At 47.3% G+C, this 17,844-nt stretch overlaps 1 protein-coding gene across 3 annotated transcripts in view; it reads left to right on the forward strand.

Annotated features, from left to right (window-relative positions):
* TAF1 (TATA-box binding protein associated factor 1) overlaps positions 1-17,844 on the forward strand; it is an 88,735-nt gene that overhangs the window by 35,008 nt on the left and 35,883 nt on the right. For all 3 annotated transcript variants that reach the window (XM_040442266.1, XM_040442264.1, XM_040442265.1), the window contains exons 17-23: positions 86-227; positions 390-520; positions 2,485-2,565; positions 2,645-2,794; positions 2,933-3,055; positions 9,900-10,075; positions 11,963-12,204. In XM_040442266.1, coding sequence (XP_040298200.1) covers positions 86-227; positions 390-520; positions 2,485-2,565; positions 2,645-2,794; positions 2,933-3,055; positions 9,900-10,075; positions 11,963-12,204 — 1,045 coding nt within the window. The remainder of the gene's footprint in view (positions 1-85; positions 228-389; positions 521-2,484; positions 2,566-2,644; positions 2,795-2,932; positions 3,056-9,899; positions 10,076-11,962; positions 12,205-17,844) is intronic.

The following is a 17,844-nucleotide window of genomic DNA, read 5'->3' on the forward strand; positions in this document are numbered from 1 at the left end:
AGTCAGTCCCGAGAACTATTTTTTTTATTTGCTTATTGGGCAAATTCATAAATGGAAACTAATTTTGTTCCCGATCTGTTATCAGGTGTTCATATATCGTCTGTTTTGGAAAAGCAAAGACAGACCTCGTAGGATTCGTATGGAGGACATAAAAAAAGCTTTTCCTTCGCATTCAGAGAGCAGCATCAGAAAGAGGCTTAAACTGTGCGCGGATTTTAAAAGAACAGGTAACTTGTCCTTGTATGTTTTCAGCAGACTTGCCACCTACAGTCAAAGCTACAGGACAGACCTAGCTTTACATAGAAGGCACAGTCTGTACCCAAAGTGCTGCTCTCCCTATAAAGGATTTTACTGAGAGTACTCAAATCCCATTCTATTTTGTATTCTAGGAATGGACTCTAATTGGTGGGTGTTGAAACCAGATTTCCGCTTACCAACTGAAGAAGAGATTCGTGCGATGGTATCCCCTGAGCAGTGCTGTGCCTATTACAGTATGATTTCGGCAGAACAGCGTTTAAAAGTTAGTAATGGGTTAAATGACCAATATACTTGCTAGCATTTATTCTTTATGTGCAGATATCATCCAGTCATCACAGTGTATGGCTGGATTTTGCCTATTATCTGTTGACAGCCACAAGAGAGACTGACATAGAGATGTCCTTTCTGTGACCGCTCAGGGCGGCGTGTCCTTTCTGTGACCGCTCAGGGCGGCGTGTCCTTTCTGTGACCGCTCAGGGCGGCGTGTCCTTTCTGTGACCGCTCAGGGCGGCGTGTCCTTTCTGTGACCGCTCAGGGCGGCGTGCCCTTTCTGTGACCGCTCAGGGCGGCGTGCCCTTTCTGTGACCGCTCAGGGCGGCGTGCCCTTTCTGTGACCGCTCAGGGCGGCGTGCCCATTCTGTGACCGCTCAGGGCGGCGTGCCCTTTCTGTGACAGCTCAGGGCGGCGTGCCCTTTCTGTGACAGCTCAGGGCGGCGTGCCCTTTCTGTGACAGCTCAGGGCGGCGTGCCCTTTCTGTGACAGCTCAGGGCGCCGTGCCCTTTCTGTGACCGCTCAGGGCGCCGTGCCCTTTCTGTGACCGCTCAGGGCGCCGTGCCCTTTCTGTGACCGCTCAGGGCGCCGTGCCCTTTCTGTGACCGCTCAGGGCGCCGTGCCCTTTCTGTGACCGCTCAGGGCGCCGTGCCCTTTCTGTGACCGCTCAGGGCGCCGTGCCCTTTCTGTGACCGCTCAGGGCGCCGTGCCCTTTCTGTGACCGCTCAGGGCGGCGTGCCCTTTCTGTGACCGCTCAGGGCGCCGTGCCCTTTCTGTGACCGCTCAGGGCGCCGTGCCCTTTCTGTGACCGCTCAGGGCGCCGTGCCCTTTCTGTGACCGCTCAGGGCGCCGTGCCCTTTCTGTGACCGCTCAGGGCGCCGTGCCCTTTCTGTGACCGCTCAGGGCGCCGTGCCCTTTCTGTGACCGCTCAGGGCGCCGTGCCCTTTCTGTGACCGCTCAGGGCGCCGTGCCCTTTCTGTGACCGCTCAGGGCGCCGTGCCCTTTCTGTGACCGCTCAGGGCGCCGTGCCCTTTCTGTGACCGCTCAGGGCGCCGTGCCCTTTCTGTGACCGCTCAGGGCGCCGTGCCCTTTCTGTGACCGCTCAGGGCGCCGTGCCCTTTCTGTGACCGCTCAGGGCGCCGTGCCCTTTCTTTGACCGCTCAGGGCGCCGTGCCCTTTCTGTGACCGCTCAGGGCGCCGTGCCCTTTCTGTGACCGCTCAGGGCGCCGTGCCCTTTCTGTGACCGCTCAGGGCGCCGTGCCCTTTCTGTGACCGCTCAGGGCGCCGTGCCCTTTCTGTGACCGCTCAGGGCGCCGTGCCCTTTCTGTGACCGCTCAGGGCGCCGTGCCCTTTCTGTGACCGCTCAGGGCGCCGTGCCCTTTCTGTGACCGCTCAGGGCGCCGTGCCCTTTCTGTGACCGCTCAGGGCGCCGTGCCCTTTCTGTGACCGCTCAGGGCGCCGTGCCCTTTCTGCTTTTAGCTCTCTCCCTATCATAGCTCAGGAGGCAGTTGAAGGATGGAACTGAGCACTTTTGACCACCTCAACATGGTGGACAGAGAAGTAAGAAAAAGAACAAACCGCAGGTGGCGCTATGCAGATACATTTTACCAGCCATTAAAAAAAGTATTTAGATCCAGGTGCTGATTTGAAAACTACAGAATGTTTGTGTGGCACAACCCCTTTAAGGTCGGAGGTGATAAAAAGTGGTTATTGCTTCAGTGTGATGTGAATGATGACTAAGATGATGGGCACCAATGGTCCTACAGTTCTTTTTTGGGGGGGCGGAAATCAAGTTACGGATGCACAGCGCACATTGTAATGCAAATGACCAAGTGATGACAAGCTCCTACAACACCTGTTATCTGTACAGTTTTTGATTCAGATTTATCATGTGTGTGGGCTTGTCTGCCTTATTTAGAGGACCATATCACATGAATCTTTTTTTTTTTATTTCAGGATGCTGGATATGGAGAAAAATCATTTTTTGCCCCAGATGAGGAGAATGAAGAAGACTTCCAGATGAAGATAGATGATGAGGTAACACATGGAAAGTGAGAATATTCCAGGTAGTTGTGTGTGGACACCAAGTCATACGTCGTCATTTATATTTGCACAGGTCAGAACTGCTCCTTGGAACACGACCAGAGCATTTATTGCTGCTATGAAAGGCAAATGTCTGCTGGAGGTGACTGGGGTTGCAGACCCAACCGGCTGCGGAGAAGGATTCTCTTATGTGAAGATTCCTAACAAACCAACACAACAGAAGGTCAGAAACCTATGCTTGTCACTAATGCCCTTTCTTGATACAAGAAATACCTATGAGATGGAGGGTGGCTATAAAATGTCAATGTACATGAGCGCTTATCATAGAATATGTTCTTAACTATGTAACTTCTTGTAACAGCAAGACGATAAAGAGCCTCAGCCAGTGAAAAAGACCGTGACCGGAACCGATGCAGATTTGCGAAGACTTTCCTTGAAAAATGCCAAACAGTTGCTCCGCAAATTTGGAGTGCACGAGGAAGAGGTGAGTGTGGAAATTTGAAGGCTTTAAGAATCATTTTATATTTGCCCAAAACACATGTTTTTTAGACTTCATATTCATGAAGTTTTGGGGAATTCTTTGTTCCAACAAAACAAGTCAGATCTACCGGCAAGATTTATTTTATTATTTTTTATTTTTTTTTATCCATTCTTTCGTACAGCATATTGATCTCCATATATTCTATATGTATATAAAGCCTGAAATAATAATAAAATAAAAAAAACACATACAAATGTGCATACAAATACATTTTGTATATCTTTATCTTTCACAACAGGTAAGGGGCACATCACCCTTTGTTCTTATGTCTTATGGTTCTTTTGCGGTTTTCCAGGATTTTAATACCGATGACCTATCCTCAGGATAGGTCATCAACATCAGATCGGCGGGGGTCCGACACCCGGTTCCCCCGCCTATCAGCTGTTTGACGAGAAGGCTGCAGCGAGCAGGTGTAAATACAATCTGTCCCATTCACTTGAATAGGAAGGAGCCGTCCCATATAAGTGTATAAGAACAAGTAGTCCCATAAAAGTGAATGGGACAGCTTGCAATTACACCTGCTCACTGCTGCGATGTCGACGGAGAAGAGGATAGGTCTGTGCTGGCACAGCACGCTGCCTTCTCTTCAAACAGCTGAACAGTGTGAGTGCTCGGTGTCAGACCCCTGCCGATCTGATATTGATGAACTACCCTGAGGATAGGTCGTCAATATTAACCACCTCCGGACCGCTGTACGCACAGACACGTCCTGGAGGTGGTTGTTTCATTCCGAGTGGACGCGCCGGCGCGTCTTCTCGCGAGACGCGAGATTTCGGTCACAGCCGGCCCGCGCATGCGCATCGCGGGCCGGCAAAAGTTCGAGGAGAGTTGCATCAGCAACCTGCCAGCCAATGATCGTCGCTGGCAGGTTGCTGATTTTTAAAAAATCGAATCACAAACCAGATAACAGATCATATTAGTAAATATGATCTGTTATATGGCTTCTCTGCTCCTCTGCTGGTCCTTTTCGTCGGTTGGATCCAGCACAGGAGCAGACTTCACAGTGAGTACACCAAACAGCACACCTTAGCCCCAGATCACCCCCTTGCACCCCAATTAACCCTTTGATCACCCCTTTGATCACCCCTGTCAATCACTAGTGAAAGGAAAAAAAGTGATCAGTGTAAACTGTCACTTTTTTTTTTTCACTGGTATTGGCTGTTAGGTTTTAGGGATAGTTTAGGCCCCTTGGTTAGGTAGTTAGCGTCAGTTAGCGCCCACCCCACCGCACCGCAGTCACTTTTATTCGCTGATTAGCGTATCGCTAATCAGCATTTGTACTTTTATAGTATCTGTAAGTGATCAAAACTGATCACGGTCAGATCTATAATAGTATTAGTGTCACTTTAGTTCGCCCTCCACCCAAAACGCAGTGTTTGCCCGATCAGGCCTGATCGGTCGCCCACACGTGCGTTCACCCACGCCCGCCCCACCGCAGTGACAAAAAATTATTATTTTTTGATCACTGCACATTCACTTTACACGCACTGCGGCGATAAAAAAATCAGTTTTGATATTTTTTATCAACCGCAGCGGCCTCCGGTACTTCGCTAGCCTCCCCTTTGTAAGACAGGTTTGCTTTTTTTCTTGGGTAGTCTCAGGGAATACCCCTAAATTTAGTAGTCCAAAATGTCAAACAGGGGGTATTCTTCTGAAGAGGCCTACAGGATTCTGACCCAGTCGGATGAGGAGTGGGAACCCTCATCTGACGAATCTAGCGGGTCAGAATATGAACCTGTAGAAAGCAGTGGCTCTCTGACCCAAAGTTCGGACGAGGAGGTTGAGGTCCCTGGCAGCACCAGGCGTACCCGGCCCCGTGTCGCTAGACCACAGGTTACGCAGGATCCGCTTCAAGAGCAGCAGAGTGGGGCTGTCGCTGCCGGATCACGTGGTGAGGCATACACCAGCAGCGCAGCCCTTCCTGGACCTAGTACCAGCACTGCCGTACAACCTGGTGAAGTAGCGAGCACCAGAAGGGCAGTTGAAGCTGGTACGGTGGCACGTGCAGTAGTTACCCCGTCGCAGCCACCGCGCAGACAGGCCCGTAGACCCCCTAGAGTCCCTGAGGTGCTGGCAAACCCTGATTGGCAGTCACCAACTTCAGCCGCACCTGTAGTTCCCCCTTTCACCGCCCAGTCTGGAGTTCGGGTTGAGACGGCTCAAATCGCTTCGGCCCTGGGATTTTTTGAGCTGTTCTTGACTGCGGAGCTCTTGGACTTAGTCGTGGCAGAGACCAACCAATATGCCACACAATTTATAACCGCAAACCCGGAAAGCTATTATGCCCAGCCTTTCCGGTGGAAACCAGTCCAAGTTTCCGAACTTAAAATTTTTCTGGGCCTTCTCCTCAACATGGGCCTGACAAAAAAGCATGAATTGCGGTCATATTGGTCCACGAACCCAATTCATCACATGCCCATGTTCTCTGCTGCTATGTCCAGGACACGATTTGAGACCATCCTGCGTTTTCTGCATTTTAGCGACAACACCACCTCCCGTCCCAGAGGCCACCCAGCTTTTGACCGGCTCCACAAAATTCGGCCCCTCATAGACCATTTCAACCAGAAATTTGCAGATTTGTATACCCCTGAGCAAAACATCTGCGTAGACGAGTCCCTAATACATTTTACCGGGCGCCTTGGCTTCAAACAATACATCCCAAGCAAGCGTGCCCGGTATGGGGTCAAATTGTATAAGCTCTGTGAAAGGGCCACAGGCTATACCCACAAATTTCGGATCTATGAGGGAAAAGATCAGACCCTGGAGCCGGTCGGTTGCCCTGACTACCTGGGGAGCAGTGGGAAGACAGTCTGGGACTTGGTGTCACCCTTATTCGGCAAGGGGTACCATCTTTATGTGGACAATTTTTACACAAGTGTGGCCCTCTTTAGGCATTTGTTTCTAGAACGGATTTGCGCCTGTGGCACCGCGCGAACTAGTCGCGTGGGCTTCCCCCAACGGCTTGTAACCACCCGTCTTGCAAGGGGGGAGAGGGCTGCCTTGTGTAACGAAGAACTGCTCGCGGTGAAATGGAGAGACAAGCGTGACGTTTACATGCTCTCCTCCATTCACGCAGACACGACAATCCAAATTGAAAGGGCAACCCGTGTCATTGAAAAGCCCCTCTCAGTCCACGACTATAATGCGCTCATGGGAGGGGTGGACTTCAATGACCAGATGTTGGCTCCCTATTTAGTTTCCCGCAGAACCAGACGCTGGTATAAGAAGGTGTCTGTATATTTAATTCAATTGGCGCTGTACAATAGTTTTGTTCTCTACAGTAAGGCTGGGAGAACAGGATCCTTCCTCAAATTCCAGGAAGAGATCATCGCGAACCTCCTTTACCCAGGAGGTTCCGTGGCCCCATCCACCAGTGTAGTTAGCCGTCTACACGAGCGACATTTCCCCAGTGTCGTTGCTGGTACCTCAACCCAACCGCCACCCCGAAAAAAATGTCGTGTCTGTAGCAGGAGTGGAATAAGGCGTGACACCCGCTATTTCTGTCCTGACTGCCCTGACCACCCTGCCCTATGCTTAGGTGAGTGTTTCCGGAAGTACCACACACAGGTACACCTAGCATAGGGATTGCATCTCACAGGACAGGCACACAGGGCTATTAGGGCCCTTTTACTCACAGCTGCTGCAAACCTCTCCTTTCACCTGGGATAAAGTGCATAACGTACTTCGCCACATCTTTGGGCGATTTGCGCTTTGCACATTGTCCCATGGGGAAGGAGAGGTTTGTTCTATAAAGGTAAAAAAAACTAAACAAAAAAAAAATTACCGGTAAGTAAAAAAGTTACAAAAGTTAAAAAAAGTTAATATGTTCTGTTCTAAAGTTAATAAAGTTATTGCTTTGCGGCCTGGTTTTTTCTTTTTTGTTTTGTTTTTTTTTACCTTTCAGGTGGACCAACCGATCGACTAGCTGCAGCACTGATGTGCATTCGGACAGAAGCATTGTGCTGCTGTCAGATTACACGCAAGTCGGTGTATGCGGCGCTGCAAGACGAGATTTCTCCTCTGCAGTAAAAGATACGTTTGCCGAGGCATATGAGCTGAGGAGGTGGCGGTGTTCATATACTTTGGCAAACACTTTGTATATATAAAAAAAAAAATCCCGGCAATGATTTATTCATCCACATCGATTGATGTGAATGGAGAAATCGGGTTTGCCAGGGCATACGAGCTAAGTGGGCATGGATGTTGGGCGGAGCTCCTATGTCCTGGCAGACGCCTTTCCCCTCCTTTTTCTTTTTTTGGCAGAGATTTTTTCATCCACATTGATTGATGCGAATGAAGAAATCTGTGCCGTTCATTTTTTTCTTTCAGCCCAGAGGCTGAACGGAAAAAAAAAATCTCATTACCCGTATGCTCAATATAAGGAGAATAGCAGAAACTCCTAATGCTGGGCATACATGTAATGATTGCGGAGACCCTCAAATGCCAGGGCAGTACAAACACCCCACAAATAACACCATTTTGGAAAGAAGACACCCCAAGGTATTCGCTGAGGGGCATATTGAGTCCATGAAAGATTGAAATTTTTGTCCCAAGTTAGCGGAAAGGGAGACTTTGTGAGAAAAAAAATTAAAAAATCAATTTCCGCTAACTTGTGCCAAAATTTTTTTTTTTCTATAAACTCGCCATGCCCCTCATTGAATACCTTGGGGTGTCTTCTTTCCAAAATGGGGTCACATGTGGGGTATTTATACTGCCCTGGCATTTTAGGGGCCCCAAAGCGTGAGAAGAAGTCTGGTATCCAAATGTCTAAAAATGCCCTCCTAAAAGGAATTTGGGCCCCTTTGCCCACCTAGGCTGCAAAAAAGTGTCACACATGTGGTATCTCCGTATTCAGTAGAAGTTGGTGAATGTGTTTTGGGGTGTCATTTTACATATACCCATGCTGGGTGAGATAAATATCTTGGTCAAATGCCAACTTTGTATAAAAAAATGGGAAAAGTTGTCTTTTGCCAAGATATTTCTCTCACCCAGCATGGGTATATGTAAAATGACACCACAAAACACATTCCCCAACTTCTCCCGAGTACGGCGATACCAGATGTGTGACACTTTTTTGCAGCCTAGGTGGGCAAAGGGGCCCACATTCCAAAGAGCACCTTTCGGATTTCACAGGTCATTTACCTACTTACCACACATTAGGGCCCCTGGAAAATGCCAGGGCAGTATAACTACCCCACAAGTGACCCTATTTTGGAAAGAAGACACCCCAAGGTATTCCGTGAGGGGCATGGCGAGTTCCTAGAATTTTTTATTTTTTGTCACAAGTTAGTGGAAAATTATGATTTTTTTTTTTTTTTTTTTTTTTACATACAAAGTCTCATATTCCACTAACTTGTGACAAAAAATAAAAACTTCCATGAACTCGCCATGCCCATCAGTGAATACCTTGGGGTGTCTTCTTTCCAAAATGGGGTCACTTGTGGGGTAGTTATACTGCCCTGGCATTCTAGGGGCCCAAATGTGTGGTAAGGAGTTTGAAATCAAATTCTGTAAAAAATGACGAGTGAAATCCGAAAGGTGCTCTTTGGAATATGGGCCCCTTTGCCCACCTAGGCTGCAAAAAAGTGTCACACATCTGGTATCTCCGTACTCAGTAGAAGTTGGGGAATGTGTTTTGGGGTGTCATTTTACATATACCCATGCTGGGTGAGAGAAATATCTTGGCAAAAGACAACTTTTCCCATTTTTTTATACAAAGTTGGCATTTGACCAAGATATTTCTCTCACCCAGCATGGGTATATGTAAAAAGACACCCCAAAACACATTCCCCAACTTCTACTGAATACGGAGATACCAGATGTGTGACACTTTTTTGCAGCCTAGGTGGGCAAAGGGGCCCATATTCCAAAGAGCACCTTTCGGATTTCACTCGTCATTTTTTACAGAATTTGATTTCAAACTCCTTACCACACATTTGGGCCCCTAGAATACCAGGGCAGTAGAACTACCCCACAAGTGACCCCATTTTGGAAAGAAGAGACCCCAAGGTATTCGCTGATGGGCATAGTGAGTTCATAGAACTTTTTATTTTTTGTCACAAGTTAGTGGAATATGAGACTTTGTAATAAAAAAAAAAAAAAAAAAAAAAATCATCATTTTCCGCTAACTTGTGACAAAAAATAAAAAGTTCTATGAACTTACTATGCCCATCAGTGAATACCTTAGGGTGTGTACTTTCCGAAATGGGGTCATTTGTGGGGTGTTTGTACTGTCTGGCCATTGTAGAACCTCAGGAAACATGACAGGTGCTCAGAAAGTCAGAGCTGCTTCAAAAAGCGGAAATTCACATTTTTGTACCATAGTTTGTAAACGCTATAACTTTTACCCAAACCATTTTTTTTTTACCCAAACATTTTTTTTTTATCAAAGACATGTAGGACAATAAATTTAGAGCAAAATTTATATATGGATCTCGTTTTTTTTGCAAAATTTTACAACTGAAAGTGAAAAATGTCATTTTTTTGCAAAAAAATCGTTAAATTTCGATTAATAACAAAAAAAGTAAAAATGTCAGCAGCAATGAAATACCACCAAATGAAAGCTCTATTAGTGAGAAGAAAAGGAGGCAAAATTCATTTGGGTGGTAAGTTGCATCACCGAGCAATAAATGGTGAAAGTAGTGTAGGTCAGAAGTGTAAAAAGTGGCCTGGTCTTTCAGGGTGTTTAAGCACTGGGGGCTGAGGTGGTTAAAATCCCGGAAAACCCCTTTAAGGGCTTATACCGGTTCTTTTCATGTACTCATTCTCTCTGTTTTGTTCGTTTTAGATTAAGAAGCTGTCTCGCTGGGAAGTAATCGATGTGGTGAGAACAATGTCCACTGAGCAAGCGCGCTCTGGGGAGGGACCAATGAACAAATTTGCTAGAGGATCACGATTCTCAGTGGCAGAACATCAAGAAAGATATAAAGAGGAGTGCCAGCGGATATTTGATCTCCAGAACAAGTATGTTGCATAAATGCTTCCCCAGAGAATAGTTTTTTTTCTTGTCAAATCAGTTTATAATCTAGCTATGTGGCCAATATTTTTTGGCGCCCAATGCTATTAGTGCAGAAGGTCTGTCACCATACTTTGCTGCCCATAAACCATACAGCATAGCATTATGACAGATCACTTTGACTTATCATCTGTCATTGCAGTATCTTGTAGGTTTCTGAATAACAAAGTGCACTATATGGACTAAATTATTGGGACACCTACACATTTCACCTGCAGGAATTTTGTATTACATCCTATTCTAAATTCATAGGCATTGATATGTAGTTGATCCCTCCCCCCTTTGTGCACTGGGGCCCAGTCATGGTGGAACAGAAGAAGGCCTTCCCTAGATTGTACCAACAGGTCTTGGTATGCTGAAGTACTAAGATTTCCTTTCACTGAAATTGATGGGCCTAGGCTAAACCCTCAAAAACATTATCCCTCTTCCATCAAACTTTACAGTTGGCACAATGCAGTCAGGCAGGTAACGTTCTCCTGGCATTCTCCAGACTGTCAGATAGAGAAGTGTGATTTGTCACTGCACAGAACATGTTACCACTGCTTTACACCACTTCATAAGATGCTTACATGCAGCTGCTCGGCCATGAAAACCCATGCCATGTGCCATGTGCCATGTTTTTGTGCCGATGTTCATGCCAGAGGAGGTTTGAAGCTCTGCAGTTACTGACTCAGCAGAGCGTTGGTGACTTTTATTCAACCCCGCTCTGTAACTTTACGCGGTCTCCGTTTTGTGGCGGAGTTGCTGTGGTTCCTGACCACTTCCATCTGTTATAATACCAGTCACAGGTGATGGTTGAATATCTAGGAGGAAAGAAATGTCATTAACTGACTTGTTTTAACGTGGCATTCTATTACAGCACCACGCTAGAATTCAGTGAGCTCTATATAAGGCGCCATTCTTTCAGAAATGCGGGCAGACTGCATGATTAGGGGCTGATTTTTATACACCTGTAGCAATGGGACTGAATGCAACACCTGTACTCAATGATTAGGAGTGTCCAATACTTATATCCAGTTTTTGGTGTAAAAAAAGCCGCAAAACCCCTTTTTGTAACTTTGTAAACCCCAACGAGACAATATTTTGTTGCAAGGGTGTTTTTGCGCAAGGAGTAGCGGGGGCTGGGACTTCGGCTCTGGCAAATTTACGATCGTTTATGCCGGAAACAGGCGTAAAAGAGGAGTAAAAACTACTCCAGTCAGGGGCTGGAGTAGTTTTAACTCTAGGTTTGCCTAATTTACACCTCGTCATAAATTAGCGAATCCTCTGGCAGCACAGAGGAGAAACAAAGGCTGGAGTAAAAAGCCAGTCTTTGTCAATGTCCCCCAATGTTCCTTCATCTTTCCTTTGCAACAACCATGTAAAGCACTGAGTGACAGCCACAGATCGTAGTCCTGTGTGTCCTGCTTCTGTCTCTTAACCTCCTTTAGACTGCTTTCTGTGTCTAGTAGATGGTGTAAGGCTGTTGCTCACCAGACATCTCTACCCCTCGCTACATCCTGCTGCATAGGGCTACGCCTGTAGATTCTGGTGTGCCTTAGCCTTGCATCTATGGCCCTCCAGCAACCAGAGTACAATTTGGAATGACCAGTATAACTATAGCAGTTGATAAAGCTGGTTACACCTTCCTATGTGATGCTTGAAAAGGCAACATGGGATATGTAATTGCCAGAACTACAACCTGCACACAGGTTTCAATCAAGATGGTGGTCAGAAGCTGGGTGGAAAGAAGACTCTCGGCTCTGTACTTTTCATGTTACTTTACACTTTTAATTTTGGTTTGTATATTTTAATTTACTGTTATTTATATTTTTACTTAACCTTGCATTTTCCAGAGTCTTAGAATCTGCAGAAGTTTTGTCCACAGACACAGATAGTAGCTCCGCTGAAGATAGTGACTTTGAGGAGATGGGCAAAAACATTGAGAACATGCTACAGAATAAGAAGACGAGCTCTCAACTGTCCCGAGAGCGAGAAGAGCAGGAGAGAAAAGAGCTGCAGAGGATGTTGATGGGGGAAGACAGTGGTAATGACAAAGAGCGGAGCCGAAAAGACAAAAAAGACAGAAAAGGGTTTTGTGAGTATTGCAAACTGTCGTTTAGTATGAACTTCACTTACACTGTTCTGCTTTATCCCAGAGCAGGGATGGGCAAACTGCGGCTCTCCAGCTGTTGTAAAACTACAACTCCCAGTGTGCTCAGTCTGCCTACAGCTATCAGCCTACAGGAGGGCATGATGGGATTTGTAGTTTTACAACAGCTGGAGAGCCGCACTTTGCCCATCACTGCCCCAGAGTAATAAGACCATTTCCCAACTAATCGGCTAGTCCTGATCAATACAAATGATATGATACAATTAAAGGTAGAGGATTCTGTAATAATGTGGTACGAGTTGAGCTGGACTTTCCTGGAGACACTGATGATAATCATTTATCGGCAAGGTCAGTGACCGTGTCAGGCTGTACATGGGGTGCGCAGTCGACAGAGGGAATAGTCAGACCTCGGTCTTATTTTATTAATACATTTCTGTGAATAACAGAGGAATGGCACAAAGATGTTCCAGCGTTATTTCCATGTTCCAGAAATGTCAGGAGAGCTGACAGGTCTTTACAGAGTTTTCCCACTTTGTATGTACCATAAATGTGTAATATATATTAGGGTAAATTTCGATACCCAATCTATACTTTTGATACCGGGATTTCCATTTTTTCTATACTGGTCTGCACAGTCTAGTATCTCTGAACATGAGAGCACTGCTGTCAGCAACCAATGATAGGACTGTTCTTACACAGAGCGGCGCCCAGCGATGTCCCAGCACTTACCATTATTCCTGAGCGCCGCTCCGTTCGCCCGCAGTGCCCCATTACTGTCTCCTCTTTTGCTCTATATGCTAATTACTATCGGAGCAATGGGGAGGAGACATCAGCTTCTCTAGTGGGCTCCGATAGTAATTAGCATATGGAGCAGGAGAGGAGACAGTAATGGGGCACTACGGGCGAACGGAGCGGCGCCCAGGAATAATGGTAAGTGCTGGGACATCGCTGGGCGCCGCTCTGTGTAGCCTAATACTTAAAGTCTGGAGTCCCATATAAAGTAGTCACTCTTTAACACACAATACAGGAGACGGGTGACGGCAGCAGAATCGCATTGCCGGCACCCTGCCCCTGACAGGGAGCTGCGATCAGCGGCAGTTAACCCCTCAGGTGCGGCACCTGAGGGGTTAACTGCCGCTGATCTGCTCTCAGTACCCGCCTCCTGTATTAAGGGGTAAGTATCATTGGTGGCGCAGTGCATGGAATTGCAGACATCATAAAAATGGGTGTATATACTTAACATGGGCAACCAATCAAACCCCAAGGGGCATACAAGTCACCTTACCTCCAATCACAATGCCTCTGAGTCTGGCTCTTATGATGATCTGCGCGGTGCCGATGCGCCTGAACTTAGTAACCAGTGATAATGGACGTGTGCGAGAACTCCAGAGTTTATCTCCTTAGTTTGCCATCTAGTGCACATACCATGCGCTGTTTGCAGATGCGCCGGGACTTAGCCCGGTTACAATCTTTTAGTACTCCTGCACAGCCAGTAGATGCGCAGGGACTTAGTCTCAGATCAAGAGGATGGAAACTTAAACATCAGGCTTACAGCAAAACTTATGTAGCCACATAGCAATGCCATTCCGACGCAGGAAAATAGGTAAGTATATGGGGAAGTGGTTGGAAATCGCGAAACGATAGCCATATAAGGCCCACAATGGAAATACAAGGGGCATAGGCAGTGCGCCACCCCTCTCGACCCCCCCCCCCCCACAATCCCATTAAAATCATTGGTGGCGCAGTGCGCGCGCCCCTCTCAACCCCCCCAGTTTTAAAATCATTGGTGGCAGTGGCCACAGTGTCCCCTCCGCTCCTCTTCATTGGTGGCAGTGGCAGCTTCTGATCGGAGCCCCAGCTGTGTAATCCTGGGGCTCCGATCAGTTACCATGGCAGCCAGGACGCTACTGAAGCCCTGGCTGCCATGGTAACATCCCTGATGCTGTGAGCACAGGGCAGCAGGGACAGTGTGAAGTCCTATTCACCCTGATAGAGCTCTATTAGGGTGAATAGGACAAGGGATGAAAAAATCCCAGGTTCTAGCCCCTAAGGGGGGAAATAGTTATTAAATAAAAAGTGAAAAAAAAAAAAAAAGTAAAAAACCCCTACCAAAATATTAAGTATGAATCGCCCCCTTTCCCAATTCCACATATAAAATGTATAAACAATAAATAAACATATTACATATCGCCACGTCAGAAAAGTCCAAACTATTAAAATATTAAAAAAATCTATGCAGTGAACGCCGGAACAGAAAAAATAAATAAAAACTGCACGATTCGCCATTTTTTAAAATGCGGAATGCATGTGGCTTTTTTGTTTTATTTTTTCGCATGGTATCGAGTATCGCAATACTTTTTTATGGTATCGAAACTGAATCAAAAATTTGCTATCGCAACAACTCTAAGGCTACTTTCACATAAGGCTACTTTCACACTAGCGTTCGGAGCGTATCCGTCTGATGTTTCATCAGACGGATCCGCTCCGATAATGCAGACGTCTGCATTATTACTTAGAAAGTTTTCTAAGTGTGAAAGTAGCCTGAGCGGATCCGTTCAGACTTTACATTGAAAGTCAATGGGGGACGGATCCGCTTGAAGATTGAGCCATATAGTGTCATCTTCAAGCGGATCCGTCCCCATTGACTTACATTGTAAGTCTGGACGGATCCGCTCGCCTCCGCACGGCCAGGCGGACACCCGAACGCTGCAAGCGGCGTTCAGGTGTCCGCTCACTGAGCGGAGGCTGAACGCTGGCAGGCGGATGCATTCTCAGTGGATCCGCCTCCACTGAGAATGCATTAGGGCCAGACGGATGCGTTCGGGGCCGCTCGTGAGCCCCTTCAAACGGAACTCACGAGCGGAGCCCCGAACGCTAGTGTGAAAGTAGCCTAATATGTATATGATCTGTGTTTGGAACTGTACTGTAAGACAGTCGGAAGAGGAGATCATTTATTTTCTCTGTTCTTTGATCTTCCCTGCAGTAAATCATAACTATTTTTATGTTTAGCTCTTTGTATCATCCATTTGGAGTGTCACTTTCTGGAGGACAGGGCAGACCTCCAGAACGTCTTGCAAACAGGACACAGGCGCAGATAACAGACCAGGAACCAGCAGAATACTTTTATTACACATGTAATAAATAAACATGACAGTAAGGAAAAGCAGGTTAGGCAATAGTGGTACCACTGTGAATGAACCAAGTGCACTGGCAAGGCAGGAGGCCAAACCCAGAGGGCAGAGAACCAGCGCGCCCCCGTTCTTCACAGAGCCACTGGTGGTGGGTATAATCTTGGCCAAGGGCACACTGGTCGGACCTCCAGGATGGTCCTGGTACACTTGGCTGTTACCTGAAGAGAACCACGCTTGTGCAAGCACACAACAGAAGGACTGGAACCCAAACAAACTCAGGACATGGTTCAGATGACAAACGGAAACCAGCAGACAAGCAGATGCCTGGACCCCATGCGGAACAGAAGCATGGCGGTCACAGGCAGTGCTGCACACAGATTAGATATCCTCCTTCTCTAGAACCCAGGAGCCCTCTCATGAAAGCAGGACATACACAGGACAGGAACAGAAGCAGTTAGGCCCTGCCAGGCTGTACATGAAACAGACAGGATCAGAAGCAGTTGAGCACTGCTAGGCTGTACATGGAACAGACAGGATCAGAAGCAGTTGAGCACTGCTAGGCTGTACATGGAACAGACCGGATCAGAAGCAGTTGGGCACTGCTAGGCTGTACATGGAACAGACAGGATCAGAAGCAGTTGAGCACTGCTAGGCTGTACATGGAACAGACAGGATCAGAAGCAGTTGAGCACTGCTAGGCTGTACATGGAACAGACAGGATCAGAAGCAGTTGAGCACTGCTAGGCTGTACATGGAACAGACCGGATCAGAAGCAGTTGGGCACTGCTAGGCTGTACATGGAACAGACAGGATCAGAAGCAGTTGAGCACTGCTAGGCTGTACATGGAACAGACAGGATCAGAAGCAGTTGAGCACTGCCAGGCTGTACATGGAACAGACAGGATCAGAAGCAGTTGAGCACTGCCAGGCTGTACATGGAACAGACAGGATCAGAAGCAGTTGAGTACTGCTAGGCTGTACATGAAACAGACAGGATCAGAAGCAGTTGAGTACTGCTAGGCTGTACATGAAACAGACAGGATCAGAAGCAGTTGAGCACTGCTAGGCTGTACATGGAACAGACAGGATCAGAAGCAGTTGAGCACTGCCAGGCTGTACATGGAACAGACAGGATCAGAAGCAGTTGAGCACTGCCAGGCTGTACATGGAACAGACAGGATCAGAAGCAGTTGAGCACTGCTAGGCTGTACATGGAACAGACAGGATCAGAAGCAGTTGAGTACTGCTAGGCTGTACATGAAACAGACAGGATCAGAAGCAGTTGAGCACTGCTAGGCTGTACATGGAACAGACAGGATCAGAAGCAGTTGAGCACTGCCAGGCTGTACATGGAACAGACAGGATCAGAAGCAGTTGAGCACTGCTAGGCTGTACATGAAACAGACAGGATCAGAAGCAGTTGAGCACTGCCAATCTATACATGGAACAGACAGGATCAGAAGCAGTTGAGCACTGCTAGGCTGTACATGGAACAGACAGGATCAGAAGCAGTTGAGCACTGCTAGGCTGTACATGGAACAGACAGGATCAGAAGCAGTTGAGCACTGCTAGGCTGTACATGGAACAGACAGGATCAGAAGCAGTTGAGTACTGCTAGGCTGTACATGAAACAGACAGGATCAGAAGCAGTTGAGCACTGCTAGGCTGTACATGGAACAGACAGGATCAGAAGCAGTTGAGCACTGCTAGGCTGTACATGGAACAGACAGGATCAGAAGCAGTTGGGCACTGCTAGGCTGTACATGGAACAGACAGGATCAGAAGCAGTTGAGCACTGCTAGGCTGTACATGGAACAGACAGGATCAGAAGCAGTTGAGCACTGCCAATCTATACATGGAACAGACAGGATCAGAAGCAGTTGAGCACTGCTAGGCTGTACATGGAACAGACAGGATCAGAAGCAGTTGAGCACTGCTAGGCTGTACATGGAACAGACAGGATCAGAAGCAGTTGAGCACTGCCAATCTATACATGGAACAGACAGGATCAGAAGCAGTTGAGCACTGCTAGGCTGTACATGGAACAGACAGGATCAGAAGCAGTTGAGCACTGCTAGGCTGTACATGGAACAGACAGGATCAGAAGCAGTTGAGCACTGCTAGGCTGTACATGGAACAGACAGGATCAGAAGCAGTTGAGTACTGCTAGGCTGTACATGGAACAGACAGGATCAGAAGCAGTTGAGCACTGCTAGGCTGTACATGGAACAGACAGGATCAGAAGCAGTTGAGCACTGCTAGGCTGTACATGGAACAGACAGGATCAGAAGCAGTTGAGCACTGCCAGGCTGTACATGGAACAGACAGGATCAGAAGCAGTTGAGCACTGCTAGGCTGTACATGGAACAGACAGGATCAGAAGCAGTTGAGCACTGCTAGGCTGTACATGGAACAGACAGGATCAGAAGCAGTTGAGCACTGCTAGGCTGTACATGAAACAGACAGGATCAGAAGCAGTTACACTGCCAGGCAA

Source organism: Bufo bufo, chromosome 8 (assembly GCF_905171765.1).
Source record: "Bufo bufo chromosome 8, aBufBuf1.1, whole genome shotgun sequence".
Classification (NCBI taxonomy): Eukaryota; Metazoa; Chordata; class Amphibia; order Anura; family Bufonidae; genus Bufo; species Bufo bufo.